Source organism: Falco peregrinus, chromosome 12, assembly GCF_023634155.1.
Source record: "Falco peregrinus isolate bFalPer1 chromosome 12, bFalPer1.pri, whole genome shotgun sequence".
Classification (NCBI taxonomy): Eukaryota; Metazoa; Chordata; class Aves; order Falconiformes; family Falconidae; genus Falco; species Falco peregrinus.
Window position 1 is genome coordinate 11,972,509 of NC_073732.1, and position 21,761 is coordinate 11,994,269.

The following is a 21,761-nucleotide window of genomic DNA, read 5'->3' on the forward strand; positions in this document are numbered from 1 at the left end:
TAGGCGAAGAAGGAGGAAATTATATAAAGTAAATATATTGACTGGCATAGTTCACAGCCTTACTGTGTGATTCTATGCTCACAGCATGCTATAGTATCTTGTGGCCTCGACATTGTTCTAGCTTAAATATCATCAATAAAAGCACATGCTACATGGTTGCTTTTTTTTGTATAAAATAATCCATTTTAATTTACTGTACCTTAGAATATTCGTGTATATCAAGAAACATACGGAAAGTTGTCTGTAAGAAAAACCTTATTCACCTGATCTTATTGAAAATGAGAAACTTAAGTGAGGTGTGTCACGTTCACAGATTATTTCCATACATCTGGATCAAATCTGAAGTAAAGATTTAATTATTTTTTATACAGACTTCACCTGAATTATGGATTTCAGTTGAGTTCAGATAAAATTTGGCATTTTTCAGACCAAATGACTGAGTTCCTTTTTAAGTTTTACACACAAGATTTACAACTTATTGGACAAAAACTGATGATGAAAAGTAAGCAGAATATTTCCATACAATCGAAAAGAAAATTCAGAGGCTACTCCATTTTCTCTTTCTTACAACAAATGTTGATAGGTCAGAAACACTTTTAAACTAACAAATTCATGTTTCAGTTTCCCTGTTCCTTTAGTACTTCACCCATTTTCTGCTCAAGTGTTTTAATAAAAGGAAATTATACTGGCAAAAGCTATAACTAAATTAAGGCCCTATAAAATAATTTACTCCAGAAAAAGGTTATCTGATTACTTGATTATATCATAGTATAGAGTTGCAATGAGTCAGGACTAAAAGATATGCAGAGGGAATGTTTCATATTCATTTTCTATCAAAAGCAATACAGGTAATCCATCCATTTGCTAAAATAAATAGGATTTATAAAAATTCAAATGCACTATATCTGCACTCATCTTTACTAAGCACTCAGATGCTCCTATTCATGAATATATCACTATATTATTTGAGTCTCCCTCCTGCACCATGCGTATGCATTTATGATTCATGTTCTTTACATAAATCAAATTATGCTACAACACCTGGAAAATTCTACAAAGACCTTCACTATCAGGAAATTAAGAAAGACCAAAGAAGTATCAGAAACCAGATGGAAGTAAAGTAAGAAGCCTCAGAAAACTTGTACTGCATGAAATAAGGAAGATCAGTAGTACAATTTTTATGAAATAAACCTTGGTTTATATTCATCAAGGAAAAGGTATATTTTCACCTTGTTGCCTAGCACACAATAAACAACTCAAAGTAAAAGTCCAAGTGACAGAAAGACAGTCACAGAGAAACAAGTAGGACAAGACAAACTAGGAAAGAGTAAGACAATATTCATTTAAATAAGCTAAATCAATAGCCTATGCTGTATGGCATGTACAGTCAAGTGGAGCCTTCACAGAGCAACTTAGACCCTCTATTTGGGAGCTTATGGACCGAGCTATGGCTTTAGGTACTGTCATGAGTGCATAAAAGTTAAAATTAGCCTGTCTTCAGCAAGTTTCTACTTACTTCTATCATACATTAACTATCACAAGTCAAATGCAAAAATTTATTCTTGAAGAAGACACATGAGGAGAGTTTTAACTTTGATAAATTAAACGCAAAACTGGATTAAAAGAAAAAAACACTAATCCTAAGTATCTTGGAAGGAAGTAAATAATAAAGAAAATATAAGGAAATGGAAATTAGAAGAAAATAAATATCACAAACAGAAACCACTACTGATGGTAATTAAATCATTATACTAACAACCTTCAAGCAATATCTTTGCTGAGTGACAGCTCAAAAGGGAGAGAACATGGCACCACTACTGCATTTGGGTTTTTTTTCTGTATTAGCTACAAACAGTATTGGCCCAATGTTTCTGCAACAGAATGCTTTTAATTTTACATTTATTAGCATGATAAGTTGTGAAATAACAATCTGTGGCAGCTTATACTTCATTATAAGATATACAGCATTTCAAGCAGATTACAATAAATGCTGTTACTACAACGACTTTGGTTTCATGTCATTGGTATAATAAACCATCTGCCCAGAAAGCTCAATATAATTAAGTCTATTGTGTCTATGCATAAATACTGCATTAAATCAGCATTATTTCCCATACACTTAAAAATAACGTATCAGCCTATTTTCATTACACTCCTTCCACAAAGATGCTTAACATTTAATTGCCTGATGAAAGATATAGTATATTTCTAAGTTTTCATATTCACAGAGTCAAAACTAGAAGAGGAAAAAGTAGCGCAGGTAAATACTGTTAGGAGATCAGATCTCCTATTGTATTTTAATATATTTTTTCAAGTTCACTGTGTACAGGCTTAAGCTTCTTTTCAAAGTATCCCATGATACAGTATCTGACAAAGAAACACCTCAAAGCAAAAGCTTTACAGCTGATTAAACCAGAACATATAAAATACCTTGCATCATCTAAAGGTATCAGGCAGAAAGCACCATCCAGATTTTAAAGTGAATGGTGTTACCTGCATAAGAATTTAGTGTGTCTCTTGTCTGCTTTGAATGAACAAATGGCTAAAACGTGGTCCCAATATCACACCCGGATCTTTCAGCAGCACTTCAGTTAAGGGAATTTACCTCTTTGTTTCTCTAAACTGTTAGGTAAACCATCAGCTGTCACCTAGAGGTGATAAACATAAACTTAGCATGTTACTCACCAATAAAATAGTTGTTGCCTAGTGCAAGCATTTCTTCAGAAAGAACAAGTCCACCCAGTGCCTGGAGAAGGGTGACACTTCTGCCATCAATAAGCGAACACTGTTTAAATCCAGTGGTTGTGACCTTCCATAACAGGATAAGAGAAGCAGTAGCATCTTGCCTTATTCTAAGAATAAAAAACAGTAAGAATATTTACACTGAGGGAAATTGGTATTATTAAGTACATCACTGCAGAACAAAAGCTTATCAACAAAGAAGGGAAACTTAAACGTAGCAAGTATGGAATCAAGAAAAGGCCTGAAGGGTTTTAGCATGTGTACAAAAATAAAAAATGTTTTAATTGTAAAATTTGCATAATAGTGTATGATCAAATCTGCTATTACATACAGAGTCTCAATTTCTAATATGTGAAGGAGACTATCTTAGTGCCCAAGAAGAGTTTTACCTAAACGTTATATAATAATAAAGCATCCTTATTCAATCTTTGTGTTTATTCCTTTTTGAATAGTACTTTCAGTCTACATCTACAATGCCATCATTTTCTGCAGCTGAAGTACATCCAGCCCTCTTGTTTACTGAAGAACATTCAATGTTCGTTCAATACATGGAGACGGATCCTGGTAGGAATCCTCATTTGTTTGACATACCAGATCGAAGGTTCAGAGCAGTTTATTCTTGTAAATCAAATGAGTCATGTAATGTTCCCAAGGTCACTGAGTCCACGGTGCCTTCCTGAATATTGACAGACTGGATAAAGTAATATCTACGATGACATATATACTGTCAGCTCCACTAGGGAGCACTATCTCTATGGCAGTGTTTCTTTCCTCCCAGGGTACTTTCTTCCCTACTCACCTCCACAAAGGAAAAAGAAAAGCCTGTCATGTTTCTGGCAAGTTCCCAAATATCTGCATTAATTTCCTCTGAAGGAATCCCAAATGAATCTGAACAATCCTCCAAAAATTCAAACGCAACTGCTGAAAACTGATAATTCTCTCCTGCTGAAAACAGGCCTCCAAATACCCAGAGATGAAGTTCTGATCCACGATTTCCTGTACTGAAATCATTTCAATCCTCCTAAAAACACAAGGCAGTTTCTCCCTTGCCACTTATTCAAGTTTAAAACAAGAAATGCACATTTTCTAATCATGTTTAATAAAAGTTGAAAAAATGTTGCAACTAGACACCATAAGAAGCAAATTTTTGACAGTATTTTGGGTCTTCTTTGCAAACAACTTCCATTGCTACCCCCAAAGCTGACCTTCTCACTTTTAGAACAGGAAAGCAACTAGTTTCACAGTTTAGGTCACACCTGACAACCAAAATAAAATAAAATTATTAACCAAAAAATATTTTCCTTTCATAGATAGCCATTGAACCAGGGATGTTACTTGGTCCTTCAGCACAGGAAATATAAAGATAGATATTGACCTGCATTAATCTACCCAGATATAAAACACTCCTAAAGTTATATAGTGTAAAAAGTGACCAAAAGTAACCATGTACTCTGCAACGCCCTTTAAAATGGGGTCCCTCCATCAAGGGTGTTAAATACAGCTGTGGAATCCACAGATGCCAGTTTACTCCTGATTTCAGGAAAAGACACTTGTTTGCTTACAGGTTCCAGCCAGCCAGAGCATCCACGCTCACAGATCTCGTCCTGACTTAGGCTTAATGCTCATGAATGAGCAGGATTCAAAGTCCCGTGGGAAGTGGGAAGAGTAGGACAGCTCCCACATTTAACAGTTACTGCTCCAAACTGTCTGCAGCTTGTCTGGTTGCATCAGTTTGGGCTTTTTCCTGTGAGCATGGCCTTTTTTAACTGAAAGCTGGGATTCTGAAAGATAAGATGACAGTATGAGAAAAGTAGGCTATTTTGGGTAAATCTAAGTCTAAAACTGCAGTAAAGCTGTGAGCCAGAGAACTACGTTGGCAGATTTTTATTTGAAATAAAATTTGCAATAAGCAAATGCCTCATCCCAGCTGACAGAATCAGATCTTTCCAGGAAGTCAAGTTCTGTTAATTAAATGTAAAAAAACAAGTATTTGATTGAAAAGGCATGAGTTTGAAAAGTGAACAACACAGAATAAATGCAGATTTTTGAGATGGTTTGTAGGACATACACAAAGACTTCACAGCTAATGGTGACACTCAAGGCAGTAATCCAGAAACCAAATACAAATCACAAAATACCTGCGTTTATATAGGCAACAATAACACTTTCTACCAGCAAGTGCATCTTGAGATTAAAGGAGGAAAAAATGTTCACTGCATGAAGGAGAAAGGAAATGTCATCTCTTCTCCAGACTGACATCTTCAACATGTCTGCCCTAATTTCTAATGCATTCTGATAGCCTAGAGACAGTTTACATGCCTACATCTTCTAAAACATTAAATATGTGGGAAAAATTATACCAAAGAGCTGTCATGGCACTGCCAAATGCCTGAAGTCTGTCTGAAGTTCCTTCATATGCTTTTAGCCATTTGACAAATCTGCCTATCTGAAAAACTGTTGTCTATAATATCTCGGCAAATTAAAATAAAAGCCTTTTTATATTTCATCACATACAACAAATATTCTTACTTTATTGATGTATTCTGTGGAACTTCAAAGGAGATAAGACGACCTCCAGCAGAGGTATTGGAACTGGCATTTCCACAAGCCACATCTGGGATTATCTGAAAATAAAAATAGTTTTATTTAACTCTAAACCAGAAAATCTGACCAAAGAAAACATAACAGAATTTTTTAAAAAATAACACTAGCAGTCCAGCAATCAACTTTTAAGAATCATCATAATGGACCAAAACATTTATGCTATCGACAAATGTTCTAAAAATTCACATAACCATTCTTTTAGGTTTTTGTTAAAACAAAAACTTCCTGCACCTAAGTGCAAACTTCTAAAGGCATCTTCCTAATAAAGTGATTTTATTTAGAAAACTATCAATAGCTTCTGGTCTTTTAAAATAATATATAAAGTTTTAACATTTGCCACATCAAAGAAACATTGCATCATTAATTTAGGTGATCTTGGAGGATTTATAATAGCAAATAGTGGTATTGCCTTTCAACTTTATGGAAATATGTTTTTTCCAAACACAGATTACTTTAAAAAAATACTCCCTCACTTGCCCATTACTATTCTTTCCAAATAAAAGTGGCTTGGACAAACAGTACTTTCAGATGGAAAAAAATACTATAAGCACAGTTGAGAGTAAAAGGATGTTATTTGCCAAATCTGTGATGCCTAGTAGGCATAGAAATCAGTTACTGTATTTACTAGATCAAGACACCATACAGGATGCCCTACAACACAGAGGAATCACAGACAGACTCCTTAATTATTCACGTCTTATAGAACAGTAATTTCATAAAAGCAGTTTGAAAACCATCGGTGTTTCCAATGATACCTTTATTTCAAATAAGTAATATTTTATGTGGCATAACAGTCTTTCTATCACCTAAATTAACTTCATTTTAATTAAGTAGTTCTCAGGTATCTTCATCAGTTTGCCTATGAAATATCACACTGTAAAAAAAAAAATATCAGTCAGTTTCATCTTCAAATTGCTAGGCAGATTTTGCAATGTTATTTTTTTAGTCATCTAGAATAAGGGTGCAACCTTTTTAGGTCAAACTTACTGGCAAAGGGAAAATGCAACCTGACACACTTCCATGAATTCCATCCATCAAAATAAAAGTCAGAATCTAATTTGTAAATTTAAACAAAATTCAAATTCATATTTTAAACATTACTATGAAACACCAGTGAAAACATGAACAGAAGTCCAGAATATGACACAAGTGATAATTTTTAGGAGACTCAGAATTGGTTTTGACTTCAGGCAAGACAAATACTCAGTAATCACATTTCCCAAAAATTTCTAGATTATTCAATTAATTGTTGACTTTTCCGGCACATATAATATGAATACATGTAGTTTATGAAAATGAAGTGAGATGCGATTTTATTGTGTTCATTCAAATATATTTTGAAGAAAGATAATATATCCATTACAATTTCTCAATTTTGGAAGTCAAAATTATAGAGCTAACATTCAAAGCACAAGGAACTCAAAATTCATTTGGCTAACACCCTATCTTTGCCAACATTTAAACTTTCATTTTCTTTGAGACTCTATATGCCTGCTGGAATGGGGCAGGGGGAAGAAATCAACATCTCTGTGCTCACACAGTCTTATACTACATCTAAAAACACACTTGCTTTTAAACTATTTCTATAGTTTTTCAATTTCATGCATCTATTACCTTGGAACACAAGGAGAAAAAATGTAATTTAAGCATTTCATTTACTTATTATTCAATATTAGAAGTTTGTAAAGTAAAGGGTATTGATCTCTTTGAAACTAGGATAAAAATATGACAAAAAATTAAAGCAGCAAGAGCTGAACAAGGTGGCAGTATAACAAGAGCTGAGAATTAACCTTGTGAAAATGGAAAAAACAAACCAAAAAGACTTTGGTTTGCAAACACATCAGAATTAAGGATTATTCAACATGATAAGAGCATGTAGGAAATATTTTAATGGTACTCAGAAGAGCAAGAGGCAAAATGCAGGATTTTGACTCTTCTATTGAAGACATCTGTAATGTTTGATGTCTTCTCTTTATCTAGGAACTCCATTTGTAATTGTCCCTGACTTCATGCTCTAAGAATCTGATGAAATAATCATCTAAACCAGCAGCACCCTAAAAATGAGATTTTAGAACAGCTGAAACATGTTTGTTTGTTTGTTACATTAAAAAAAATTGTACTTGGTTCAGACAAAAAAACACGGGAAGAAGCAGCAGCTCTCATAAGGAACAAAAAATGGTTCCAGCAGTATCCTATTTCAGGCGGATATTATGGGGACAAAAATGACAGCTTTGACACCTGAATTAGGAAAGAAATTACACAGGTTTTCCACAGCTGTAAGAAATTTGTTTAAAGATTTCTAAGTATGTCTCTTTCCTATCTTAACAGCTCTCTGCAAAACTGAAAGATTGAAGAATGAGGGCAAAGACCACCAATACATTACAATGAGAAAGGACACTCAGAAGATGAAAACAATCTGTAAGTCTGATAAAAAAACACACTGCTAGAACTGGTAGGAGATATTTTAAACAGAACTCACTGGAAAATATACTTAAATGATTTCCAGAAGGTAAAATAAAAGCATTCTTATCCCAATTCCTCTTTAAAATTTAAAAAGAGAGACAGCTAAAGTAAAAAATACAAACAGACCACCTAAAGTAATTTAAAGACAATCTTAAAAAAAACATTACATATAACTGCAAGATATGAAACTCTTCCAAAATTCCCTTGAAGCATTCAGTAGTAAGAACCTTTAAGCCAGCCAGGAAGTTCCTGGGGGAACAGACTTAGACATACAACACAAATGATGCAGCTACTTTAAAAAATCATCACCAAAAAAATCCAAAATCTTCACACACCTGGCCAGAGCCAAAAGCACATTTAGGATTTGCTTACAGAGATAAGCTTCCACATTAGCACAGAATATATGGAAGAGCTGCTCTTCAACATACTACTTAAGAGTTTAAAATGCTTAAATATCAAATTGTTAATAGGAAACACAGAATTCCTCTTTACATACGTGTTCCATAAGGTCACATCTAAATCATGTTCTTGTTTTTTAAAAGAGAACATAACATATAAAAACTACATTTCTGCTTCAAATGCTTATAACAGTATTAGCTTTCCGAGTCTTTACATGGGTGAAAGAGCAGCATCATTTCAGAAAGCAGGGCATAGCAGTAGGATACATGAGATTGCAAAGGAAATCGGGTGTGATACCTAAGAACAGAGCAACTGACCTTCCATATTACACTTTTCTGAAAAAATTAAGTAGTGTGAACAATACAGATACTCTTCTGCCTTACTCACTAACCACAATAAGGATAGACACACCTAATTCAACAAGTGCTGAGATACATACATAAATCCCAAGGCAATATTTTCACGAGTGCCTTTATTACTTTGACAAATTAAGTGTACTAGCCTTTAATTCACTGAGGCTAAGAGAAGTAACATACTAAGTCTACATTTACGCTGGGTGACACATATGCAGCCTCTCACTACTGAAAGTAGTTCTCTGAAGGTGTTTGTTGTATACAAAATTTCATAGTTTGTTTCTTGGAAAACTGACCAGACATTTGCAATTCTACAAGGCCTTACCAACATGGGCAGACCAATCCTGAACAGTGCCAAACACAGGCATTCTGTTACCATGACACAGGTTTCCATTTCTTTTGTGTCTCAACCCCCTGAGTTTAAAGAATTGCAGAAGGCTTTTACTTCTTGCAAATCATGCCACACTTGCTTCAGACCTACAAGTGGTCTGGAAGTGGAATGGAATGACCAAACTCACATTAGGCTTAGCTATTCCTCACTACCCTATCAACAAGATATTAATGAATATCTCTGAAAACTAACAGATACTTCCAAACACTCAAAGAGGCTGCCCAGGTATCTTTTAGACTCTCCATCCCTGAAGAGTATTTAAGACTCAACTGAACACAGTGCTGAGCAACCCACTCTAGCTGACCCTGCTTTGAGCAAGGGGCTTGGACTAGACAATCTCCAGGGATCCCTTCCAACCTTACCTACACCGTGATTCTATGAGTAAACATTCACCCTCGAGCCAGTTGCCTACCAACTCTTTCCTGTGAATTGCTGTTTTAAGTTCAGTGACCTCACGGCTTTCACAGAACCCCCACTCCAACATGCACTGAGTGCTTCATTTTGAAAATGAACCCAAAGGTTACACAACTAAGTACATGCACATGCGTGAGCACACTCATGCGCACACAAACACCTAGATATTTTTAGTTGACACTTTTCTCCTGTGCTAGCTGTAAAGGTTCTCTTTGGTTGATCTCTTGTCTTTCCATCTCAAAAAACTGTTCTCCTGTTTTTACCTCCCAATGGGGCAACACAAAAATCGGTGCAGTCTTGCAGCCAAAGCAAAGTGGGGCAAATTAGTCTGGAATTAAACAGAGTACACAAATGTACACATTGTTTCCACACATCATTCTTGAATACAAACTCATCTTACTAAAAAGATCAGTGCTTAAATAAAAACCGCTATGCTTTGAAACTTAAACATGTTTGAAAAGACATTATATTAATGTAAAAAGTATGAAGATGAATTCTTTGAGAAAAACAAGGCTATGTTCTGGGGTGGTTTCCCATGAAAACTGACGTGGTCATTAAGAAATATAACCTTTGATTTCTGTAGTAGGACAGAAACTGTCACAATAAATGCACATAAATTCTCACAAGAGGAATGCTCTTGCAAACGCTAACTCTCATATCTTGTAAGGAACTATAAACTTTCAACTCAATAAAACAGGTTTAATAATGTGCATGTTTTGCCTTTTCTGAACATATAACTACTTTTCCATCAGGATAAGGCCTGCAGTATTTCTTCTTTTCCAACCCTCTACAGGTGGCAAGAGGTATCTATTATTTTCTGAGAAATATAACATGATTGTCAGCCTTCCTTATGAAGGGAAATACAATATATGAAAGAAGTAGGTTAGATCCTGACTATAAGATCTTGAACAAGTGCCTGCAAAGAAATTAAAAAGGAAACAGACAAGTAGGAAAATATTAGGCACCATAATAGAACCATAAAGAGGGGGATCAATTGCCATCTTCTTGTAGTCAAGGTGCCAAGCAATAAACCAGAATCATTACTGGTACAGAAATCCTATTCAGACAGAACAAAATTAAAAAAGAAAGAAAAGCAATTCCCTTGCCCTGTAGTATGGAAAAACTACTGCTTCTGAAAATCTAGTGTCACATAGCTTAACCTCCATGAGTGTATTTGTTTCTACCCTCCAGAGTTTCATATGGGACAATGCTTGAAAGAAAATAAAGGCTTTCTTCTAATATACATCACCAGTGGGAGAGAAAAGCAAAACTGTATACAGTAAGAGCAGTACCTCTCTGAGGAACCCCAAGGGAAGACTGACAGACTGCATCCAAAAACAGTATCAAATGGAGAAGGCTTGCCAGATATTGTAGGACTGGAATGTGATGTGAAGAAGGCTGCATATCCACCCAGCAAATTCTGTCGCTGAGAGTTTGTGTTTCTTTGCTCATCTGAGCAAAAGGCACTTTGTAGAGCCAGCAGTCACACTGTCAAGAGGATCCAGTGCATTTTAATGCATGACAATCCTCTAGATAACACTATTCAAATTTTGTATTTCTGTTGAGGGTTAACAATGTGAATATTACACCAAGAGGCAGATGCTTCAGCAGGCACGGTAGGTTATCTTACACAGAAACACTTTCTCATATAGATTACCTAGGTAATCATATTAGCCAGGTCCCTTCTTGTCTCAAGCTGGCCACCAAAATCAATGTCAACTTCATAAAATCTGACAATCAATCTGTACTGGTTTTGGCTGGATAGAGTTAATTTTATTCACAGTAGCTTGCGAGGTGCTATGTTTTGGATTTGTGATGAAAATAATGTTGATAACAGGGACGTTTCAGTTATTGCTGAACAGCACTTACACAGCATCAAGGCCTTTTCTGCTTCTTAGACTGCCCTGCCAGCAAGTAGGCTGGGGGCGTACGAGAAGTTTGGGGGGACACAGTGGGACAGGTGACCCCAACTGACCAAAGTGACATCCCATACCATATGATGTCATTCTGAGCAATAAAACGAGGGTGCAGGAGCTGGAAGTTGGCCAGGGATGCTGTTGCTCAGTGACTTGATTGGGCATCGCTCAGGTGGCAGTGAGTAATTGGGGGGGTTTTGCATCATTTGGTTTTCTTGGGGTTTTTCTTTGTCATTTCCTTTTCCTCCCTTTTATTTTTTTTAAAAAAATTAATTTTATAATTTTTAATTATTAAACCGTCTTTACCTCAACCCACAAGTTTTCACACTTTTGCCTCCCAATTCTCTCCCCATCCCACTGGGTGGGTGAGCGAGCAGGCAGCTGCATGGGGTTTAGCTGCCTACTCCCTGGTTAAACCATGGTTAAACCATAACATATTCATTCAATAAATACTAGTTCCCTGAAAAAATAATGGTCATTCCTTATTCCAGGGTGTATGGAGCTGTTGTGAATAATAAAGGTAAACACTGTGGAAACAAGCTCATTGCCAAAAATTCCACATAGTCAAATCTTTACATTCAGTGTATGAGCTCAGGTCACCAGAGAGTAAGCTAGGACGTAAAGTTCTGTGGAAGTCTGTCAAGTCAGCCATAGATACTTCTACACCAAAACACTGAAAGGCAGTAAACACACCAGGAGGGGTGGGGGTTTTATGCTCAGACCCTTAAAGGCATGAAGACAGTATGATTCCTGAAGGAACAGTTAAGGATCCAGATACATTTTAAAGACAGCACTGGATAACCAAAAGTCCTGAGCCCACCCACGAGTATAGACTGAGATGAGCAAGGCTTCGGTATCTTGACATAACTGCACTCACTAGAATTTTCTACAGGGTATTTCTGTCTTTAAAGGGGATATGAGATTTTGGTTTTAGGAAAGCTAGTATTTATGACTAGCCATTAAACACCTTTTAGCAATAGAACATACAGGTTTGTGTGAACTTCACATAAGTTTTGTTTGAGCATATCAAGCATTTAGAGATTTTTATGTGTGTGTTTTGAAAATAAATATAGTAACTGCTTACACTCTTGCTGTGCCTATTAGAACGGCATTTGTACAGAAAGTTCCATATGCAAATATTATAGGAGATATTTGGCAAAGTTACGGATTTCTCCTAGAAAAAAGTTAAGATTATTCTAGTAAATCTATGTTTCCTTCAGTCTCTTTATCTGTTTGTATGATATCTTTCTCTAAGAGCAAATGAAAAATAATAGAGGCTTCCAAAATAAATCTTATACACAAGTATAAAAAGACTGTCCTAAGTCAGACTAAAATTATACATATTCCAGTACCTGAACTCCACAGCAGTCAAAAGGGGGAAAACCAAGAAAATAGGACAAGAAAAGGGCAAACATATTTCCTCCAGCCTCCACTAATTTCCATGTCAAAGATTTCTCTAAGCTGTTATTTCTAAGGATGGAGTTTCTATGTATATAGCAACCTCAAATGGATCTCTCCTCCATGATTTTGTTCAGCCTCCTTCTGCACCCATAGCATACTTTGGCAAAAAATGCACAAACATTTAGCAACACATAAAGCAGTCAAAGATTCAAAGGTCTCTGTTTCAAGCAGAATTATTCCTTAAATATATTCTATTGCTGCAGAGCAGAAGCACTCTCAGGATTTTCCACCTGAAACAGCCATACTTCTTTTAAAAGCTTATAATTTACTGACTAAGAACACACGTAAAACAAATGCTGTCCCCGTTGCAAGGGAAATTACAAGTTTATTGTAGCCTCTAATCACTAGTTCCAAAAGCTTGAATCTGAGCAGTAGTATTGCAGTATAAATAAAAGGTTAGACTAGGACTCACGTGCTTAGCATTCTAATTCCTGGCTGCGCACCTGGCAAATCACTTTACTGCTCTGTGCTTCAGTGTCTCCATCTGTAAAATGTGAATAACACTGCTGATTTCCTTTGAAAAAAAAATTGAGAGCTATTAAGGAAAAGTAATATATAAGAGTATGGTACTGCTATTCTTACAGTTTATTTTGTATACAGAAACCTTTTTTGGATCTGTTAGTTGAGTAGGATTAATGAGATGGTTTCTTTCTTCTTCTATTATTGGCTAATATATATTTTTTTCTATGCCATAACACAAAAGATTGTTGAACTGGGGAAATGTGCACTACTAGTTGTATCTTGCTTGCCAGCGGAACAAGTTAGTTGCCCAAAAAAGGAAAAAAGTTCTCTTCCAACAGCTAAACACAAAGAAAATTTTTCACTCAATGGTCTGTGGTAGCAGCCCTTAACCTGTGTATCAGGAAAAGACTAACTTCTTAGAGCAAGAGATCTCTAAAAAATGAAACTGTATCCAAAGACATCTGTATGTTGGGTAACGGTGCAGACATTGTCGAGAAGGTTCAGTCAAGCAAACACTGCCAAGTGTATGCTAGTAACTAAGGAATACAGAAAAAATGTCCAACTGTAACCATACATCATGCCTCTCAGACAGTTTACTTCTCTCAGGTATTCATTTTTTGAGCTCTCAAAACTTTCAGAAAAGCTTCCACGGAAACTTCATCTTTGCAAGATAGTGAGAGCTTTCGTTTGGAGACATTCTGGCAAAATTTCTCTCTAAGCAGACAGACAAAAAGAGTATGAAGAACATTAGTTCACTTGCAGTATCAGTATAGAATAATGTGAAAAACAGGTTGACTTGAAAGATTTGAAACAAAGCAAAACTTAATAATAGCAGCCTTTGCTGCCACTGAATCTTAAGGAAGATTTTTGCAATACAAAACCTACAAAACAGTAGATTTTTGCAATACAAAACCTACAGTTACTTTATTGGTTTTTTCCTTTTAAGAGGGCAAGAAAGGATCAAGCTTTGCAAAGCTTTTAAAGCTATGAGGAAAGGTAGTATCTTCCTGCTTAACACCTAACTCTTTATTCTTGAAGTGTCCACCAAAGAGGCTTTGGAATACAGACTTTCAGGCAAATTAACTCTCTTTAATATAGATCGGAGACAATGTCTTGAATCAGCAACTGAAATCTCTTGCTTTCAGATAAGCATCTCTCTCACTGTGAATGCCAAGAACAGAAGGTCATTATGCTGCACTAGAAAGACTGTGAAAAATACAAGACTCATCATAATACATTAAAAACATATCAACACATGAAATTTCCATGTTAGTGTTCATAATGCAATCACAATTGATAAGCTATATGTATTTCTCAGTTAACAGAAGATACACAGAAGTGCGAATTTTAGCAATTAAAACACCTGGTTGTGAATGATCTGTTTGGCCGAAATGCTTAGTGAATCTACCTAAAATGCAAGCCAGGCAGAAATGTTACTTATACCATACCAGAGCACAGATTGAGGAAGACACACGAGGGAAATCTAGTACAGAGAAAAGCATGCCCTTAATTGATCAGGACATATGGAGCACCCATGCAGAGATGACACTGCATTTAAACTGAGTAATAAAAGCAGATCATTGTTTGTTTCTGCTTCAGAGCTCTCTCCAAAATCCATACTTAGTGCCTGACGTATGTTCTACTGTAAAATAATAGATACAGGAGGTGGAATTCCAAGCAATAAAGCTCTGTTCTCCAGACCTTGCCCACCAGAACTCCCACTGAATGGGATACAGCTTTATAACTACTTGTACCTCAGATATAATCTGAGAGTCATGACACATCAAACACATATTTTAAATATTGATTTTACTTTCAAAAATTGATTTAAATAAATGTTACAGTAAAAACATGAACAAATTTGTTTTGGCTAGCAAAGAATGATGAAAAATATACTTTTTCCAGGATTAAACTCATGCCTGTTCGCTTTCTCATTACACTGCGTTAAAACATCTCAGAAGAATCACTCCTTGAAGTGCTTCAAAAAACAGATAAAGCTGACATTTTACCTATTTATTGCTGAACAAACTCAAATGAAATTACTTTACTCTACAATTCATTTTCCATTAAGAAAGATGTCACAAAGTTTTTAATTCTTTGCCTACTGAAACTATAGTATTTCTTCACGAACAAGCTTCATTACCCCTAGTGCTTGGTACTAAGTTGATCCAAACAAGACCTAAAAAAAAGGCATCGCCATTATCCCCCAAAACGGATGCTCACTTTATGCCAGACTGTTTGTTCTTTGGGATGCATTTTGCACATATGTAGTATTATATTAGGTGGGTGATCTCTGGATCAGGTTGGAGGCTTCTAGTACCAACTGCTGTAGGAACAGTATATGCAGAAGTAGTGGTCTTGCACCTCCAAGTAAGAGAACAACAATGAAGAGAGCTAAAAATCATCCTTGCAGTGATGGACTTCAAAGAAGAAGGGAGGAGGATGGCCATGTAATAGAATGAATGTAATCCACCAAAAAGTTTATCAAGAGATAATCAATCAATTCTTCATTGTGAGCAAACATACTTCCTATCTATACTTGGGTTTCACATGTAAAGATTAATATTTAATGATAACTGGGTTAAGTTTCATACTACTTTATTTTTGCAGAGTCTATGCAAGACATCTAAGAATTACCAATAAAACAGTGTACAAAACAGTAGAAAGCAAAGATCACATTTCTTAAGGATCATAAGTTGTGCTTTCCAGCTGTAGTTTTGCCAGATATTAAGTCCATAATTTTACTAAGAGGTACAACAAATATTTAAAACTTTCCCCCACCATCATTGCATCTCCAGAGTTGTGCACTGTGTAATGTATTTACTGTCAGCTTTAATCCTCAAATAGATGTTTCCTTAACACCACAAGGACAGGTATTTTTCAAAACAACACGTGATTATAACTGCAAATAGCAAAAAAATATATTAAAGGAATTGCTTCAACCTTTTGATTTTCCTAAATTTATTTGATGTTTGGAGATATGGTGTCATACAAATGACTGGAAGAAACAATATTATCCCATTTCAAATAAATGTTCAATACAACATGTTGGCCAACTTAAGCCTATTACTTCCAACAACTACCAATTTTTTTCTGTGTTTAATTTTACTAGTATATTGACGCAGGACAGAGATGGTGTCTTCAGTCCTCTCATGCAGACATCCATGAAATCATGCACAAATGACAACCCAGCAATGTTAACACTTAGAAGTTATGTGTGCATTTTCATCTAGACAGAATATTCTCACCTGTGTTTCATCCCATTTCAGATCTACAACTTTCTGTCCTGCTTTTGGCTGCCACGTAGGTAACGTCACGGTTGCTCTTGAACGTGGAAGAACAATGTCAGGTTCCAAGGTGGATGAGACCGGTCTGCTCTGTCTTGGCGACGTCAGCTCTGTCCGTTCAGAGACTGGAAGGCTGTGAAATGAGTGTTCACAGTTTGTACCCTCATAGCCTTCGCTACAGAGACAGAGGTAGCCATCACCACCAGCACTGCAGTTACCATGGTGACAGGGGTTGCTGGCACAAGGATCTGAAACAAACTGGGAAAAACATATTGTATAGGTCAATTACTGCATATAAAGGATTTATTTCTGAGCTTTACAAAGATCATAAAACAGGATTTTCTTCTCTTCCTGTGTTTATCTTCTAAACATATTTATGAACCAAGCTCATCTTTGATGTATCTTCAAGGAAGTAAATTCAAAGGACTAAAGACTATAGATTAATCTATATTAACCACTTTTCTCAGACCGTTTGATGCTAATGCACTGTTGACACATTTGAGCAAAGTGATAAGCACAAAGTAGGAACATGGCCACTGTTCATAATCAGGAATTTTCAAAAAGTCTTGAAAGAATAACCTATCCAGGGAAAAAAAAACCCATACAACTAGAAATTTAATGCAGTAACAGAAATAGGAATGAGACACAGAACTCATACAGATCACCAGGTCATGAAGCACCTCTGTGTTCTCAGAGTTAACCACATCACACAATCCTATCTGTGGACACAACTTCCACTTTAAAACACTGGGCCTTTCACCCACACTTTGTTTAATGAACAGCAGTTTCAGAATCTGATTCATTCTGGTGCTGAAAACTTTCTAACAGGAGTTAGAAACTTGAGGCAAAAATGTACTTGTTTTTAAAACAGCATTTTAGTATAGGACATTATAGTATAGGACAACATTATAGTATAGGACAAGATTGAGCTCTGTGATATAGGTAAAATACTGTCCTAGGCTTGCCAGCTTTTTGATTTCTACCTTAAATTTATCTAAAGCTAGTTTGTACTCAGTTTCTTATGTCATCATTGACTTTCAGGTTAAATGTTTTTTCCTTTCTCTATGCTGATATTTACATCCACAGTGTATTTATAGAATACGTCTACAAACTCTTGTCAAGTTTCAACTCATAGACTAAATAAGCCATGCTTGCTCAGTTTCCTTGTGGAGGACAAGCCCTCCATTCACGTGCTTTATTTTTTGCTCTAAAATTTAGCCCTGCCTTTTGCAAATACATCAGGTTTTTTTGCTTGTTCTGGAAATAGCCTCCTTTGCATTACTTAAGAAATGTTTGCCTTAGAGCTAAACCACACCACTTACTCACTGCCATTGTCTGACCAACTAAGACAGCCAGGTAGTTCCCCCAATTTGTCTTCACATCAAAGTGATAACCCATCACTAGAAACAGACATTTTCTCAGCCTTTAAATGCAAATTTCACGCAAGTGCTCCAGTCCTAAAGGTCACCCAGTCCTTCCCTGTATATGCAATATTTCTATTGTATGTCTCAGTAAAGCACCACAGTTATTATTAAACATTTTTTCAATTATCATAAGAATTACTTAAGCTTTATATATCATTAATATCATAAAAACAGGTATTGCTCTTACAGTAGGAATTCTACCTTTCTTATCGCTCTTCTACAACTCCCTGACAGGAGGCTGTAGGCAGATGGGGGTTGGTCTCTTCTCCCAGATTGCAAGTGACAGGACAAGAGGAAACAGTCTCAAGTTGCAGCAGGGGAGGTGTACTTTGGATGTTAGGAAAAAAATTCTTCACTGAAAGGGTGGTCAAGTATTGGAACAGGCTGCCCAGGGAGATGGTGGAATCACCATCCCTGAAGGTGTTCAGAAACCATGTAGAATGGTGCTTAGGGACATGGTTTAGTGATGGACTTGGCAGTCCTGGGTTAATGGTTGGACCTGATGATCTCAAAGGTCTTTTCCAACCTGAGTAATTCTATGATTCTATGATCAGTTTAAAGGCCTGGTGTCAGGGGCACCAAATCCTACTATTACACTTTCTTATATAAAACAGACCACAGCTAGAATTCTTCCTTTCGCTAGAATTTTTGTATACTCCAACCTCTGTAATATTTTTGGACAGAAAACAGAGCAAACATTATCATGAAAGTTAACTTTGGAGACAGTTAATGATGAATGTCAAATTTTGTACTGACTGACACAGAAGAGTCAGAGGCCATGGAAGACAGCCCAAAAGACATGCTTTACTCATTTATCTTGTGGTTCGGTTACAGCTCCAATTGTTATTTACTTTGCTTGGGGACACATCTCACACACATCAGGTGATGCCTTTAGACACCAGGGTCAAGCTTTGACTCTTCTTCAGTTTTAAAACTCAATTCTATAACAAGTTTATATATACTTAATATATCATGTATCAAGGAAGTATGGATTTTTATGATCACATGGGCTTATCTCCTCAAAGTCTCTTTCTCCTGCAAATCATCAGAATATCTAAGTTCTCAAAGAACAATTGCTAGAATTCTTCACCCCAAAACAATATTCAACTGACAGAACAGTTTCCAGGAAGGAAGAAAACCCAGTTCTGTTCTTTGGCTTGTCAATTACATTTTAAGCTTGCTCCCACTGCCAAGCAGCACAGATTTTCACAGAAATTTCCTTATCCTTTTGGAGTGTTGAAGATAAAAAGCACTGACGTGCAAACAAAGCCCAGCTGAAAAATTGTTTGCAGTACTTTTTTCATATTCTAGTTGCTTGGAGTAGATTTGAGTTACAAAGACATGCAGCTATCCTATTATTGGATAAGCTCTTTACTCATTCTTTCACAGTTAATACAAATTCACATTAACCCATTTTTTTTATAAATAAATCAGCATTTATTCTATTCTGAGGAAATTTAATTGTCCTTATCACACCTTAAAATATTAAGGTTATTACCTGCAAACCTGGTAACAAGAAATAAAAAAGAATATTTTCAAACAATCACAAGGGGTACTTTTCCCCCTTAGTGAATACATCCATTTACTTTGCAAGCAAAATAATTAAAAGTGCTCTGTGATATGTGTTATTTGCCATAAACTGTTTTGAGCTTGTTTGACAGATGTGCTTACCAACAAGCACTGCTTACTGCTGCCCATGCCACGTACTGAAGAACACCTTGTGCCTTATGAATCGTCACTAACTTTCAATACACTGGAAGTGAAAATAATTAAGACTGTTTGGTTTAGATGAAGAACAAAAAAAGATAAGTGTAGATACAGAACTCCAGCCATGCACTTTCTCAGAATTGATTTTTATGAAGCACTTCACAGAATTTTAACTTATCATTTCCTTTTCTTGGTTACTATTAATTCTAAAGCTCCTTTTTCTTTCAGTAAGCCTACCAAAGCAATGTCCCTTGTGCACACTTTAGTTTAATGTTGAACTAAAGGAAGTTATTTTTAATTAGCAGTTAAAAAGAGATGAGGAAATAAATTTGATTCGTGTTGTTTGTGATGTTTCTGCGGTTCCTCTAGTCCACTCCAAAGGTGGCAGCAATGGTTAGCAAGCACTCTGAGGAACATCGTGACACAACAGCATGGCTACATCAGAATTCAAAGGTAGCAAAATTTCAAGGCTTGACCTTTAACAAACTTTTGAAGCTCACAGAGAAAAGTAAACATCATTGGTCTCATAACTGAGAGCTGCACTGCAAGTATACTGTGAGCAAACAATTAAAAGAGCCCCTTTTTAGTCATTCCTCGTGAGGTTCACAGTATTTTAAAATACTGTTGCATGGAGAAAAGGAGGAAGCGAGTAATTACATTCCATATAGCCCATGATTAAATAAGAACGCAATATAATTAATACTAAAAAAATCCAGGGTTTTTTTAGGTGTAGAACTTCAATAATCTTGATTAAGAAAGTATATTTAGTATATCTAGGTCTCTTGTTTTCATCCCCATGTCTTCATTTAATAGTCTGTCTGTTTTCATAATACATTCATTGACTAAATAGGCACAGTCAGCAATTGCAGCTGACAAAGCTAAGCTAAAAATCATAAAATGTATTTGCATGTAATTACTATTCCATATGCCTGGACAGCTGTAATCTTTGCAGTATTTTTTTCCAATAGAATCCTGAGACACATGCATTCCAAGGTGCCCTTCATATTGCAGTCAATTTTCCAAAGGCAGACTGAATATACACTGTATTATATATAAACACCAGGCTTGTTTAAGAATCACACTCACAAACATGGATTGTTTGCCAGCCGGTCCAATTGTTTCCTCGGGTTTCAGTTTCAGGTAAAAAACTGCAAGACATAAATCTGCAAGATCTTTCTGCTGGTACTCCTTGTGGTGACACCAATTTGTCATTTAATGCTCATTCAGCATCTCTTCACAGTGGTTCTACTTGTTCTACCTGGAGACAGTCCAGGTAGATCCTCCAGACAGCTTCAAAAAAACAGAATGGTAAGCCTAAAGAGAAGGCTGTAGATGAGCTCCTAAGATCTATGCAAAACCTATCTTCCACCTGTGACTCTCCTCTTAGATGTGTTAGTACAAAACTACCTTTTGGCTCAGTTTTTATTGCTGTTGCCTACAATCACAGACATACCAGCCTGCAACTTCAGTAAAATATGGAAAAAGCAGAATAAATTGAGTCCTTAAATTAGGAATTCAGCGGTTTATTTAAATCCATTCTACATGGGAAACGCCAACGTGTTAACAAAGTCAAGCTGCCACAACCTCTTATTTTACACATGTTCAGTAGCACTCTACCTCCGAAACAGTCTTCAGCTATTAAAAGCCAACAGAGTCCAAAAGTTTCCAACTTTTCAGTGGCTCCCTGAGATAATTTTTCCAGTTACAGGATAAAATGTTGTGACTTTCAAGTATGTAAAGGGACTTTAGCTGGTTGGGATTTAGGCAGCTAGGTTCTTCATGCATTCTGTTAAAAACAGATCTTAGGAGAAATTTAAATCAGTAAAACAGTCTTTGCATCTACATTGCTGAAGAAATTCCCCAATATGACAACTGTTCTCCAGGAACAGATCATGGGAAGATCCACCACATATCACCAACAGAGAAAGGGGATCGATCAGACACCGATCAGACACACCAATTTCAAGCTATGCACAGTATATAAAAAATTATCAACTTCTGAATATTATAGAAAGAAAATAATTAAAACCACCAGTCTAAGCTATTATCAGTTTGGTTTTAATAAAGTAGAAAAAACCTTTTTCATCTAAGCACATCTGAAATATACTATCTTTGCATATGCATCAATTCATGAAAGA

At 36.1% G+C, this 21,761-nt stretch overlaps 1 protein-coding gene across 1 annotated transcript in view; it reads right to left on the bottom strand.

Annotated features, from left to right (window-relative positions):
* Window positions 1–21,761, bottom strand: part of DNER (delta/notch like EGF repeat containing) — a 139,412-nt gene that overhangs the window by 64,555 nt on the left and 53,096 nt on the right. Inside the window, exons 2-4 of the mRNA XM_055817452.1 lie at window positions 16,454–16,750; window positions 5,272–5,366; window positions 2,686–2,852 (exon numbers count right to left, since the gene is read on the bottom strand). Of these exons, the coding sequence (XP_055673427.1) occupies window positions 2,686–2,852; window positions 5,272–5,366; window positions 16,454–16,750 (559 nt within the window). The remainder of the gene's footprint in view (window positions 1–2,685; window positions 2,853–5,271; window positions 5,367–16,453; window positions 16,751–21,761) is intronic.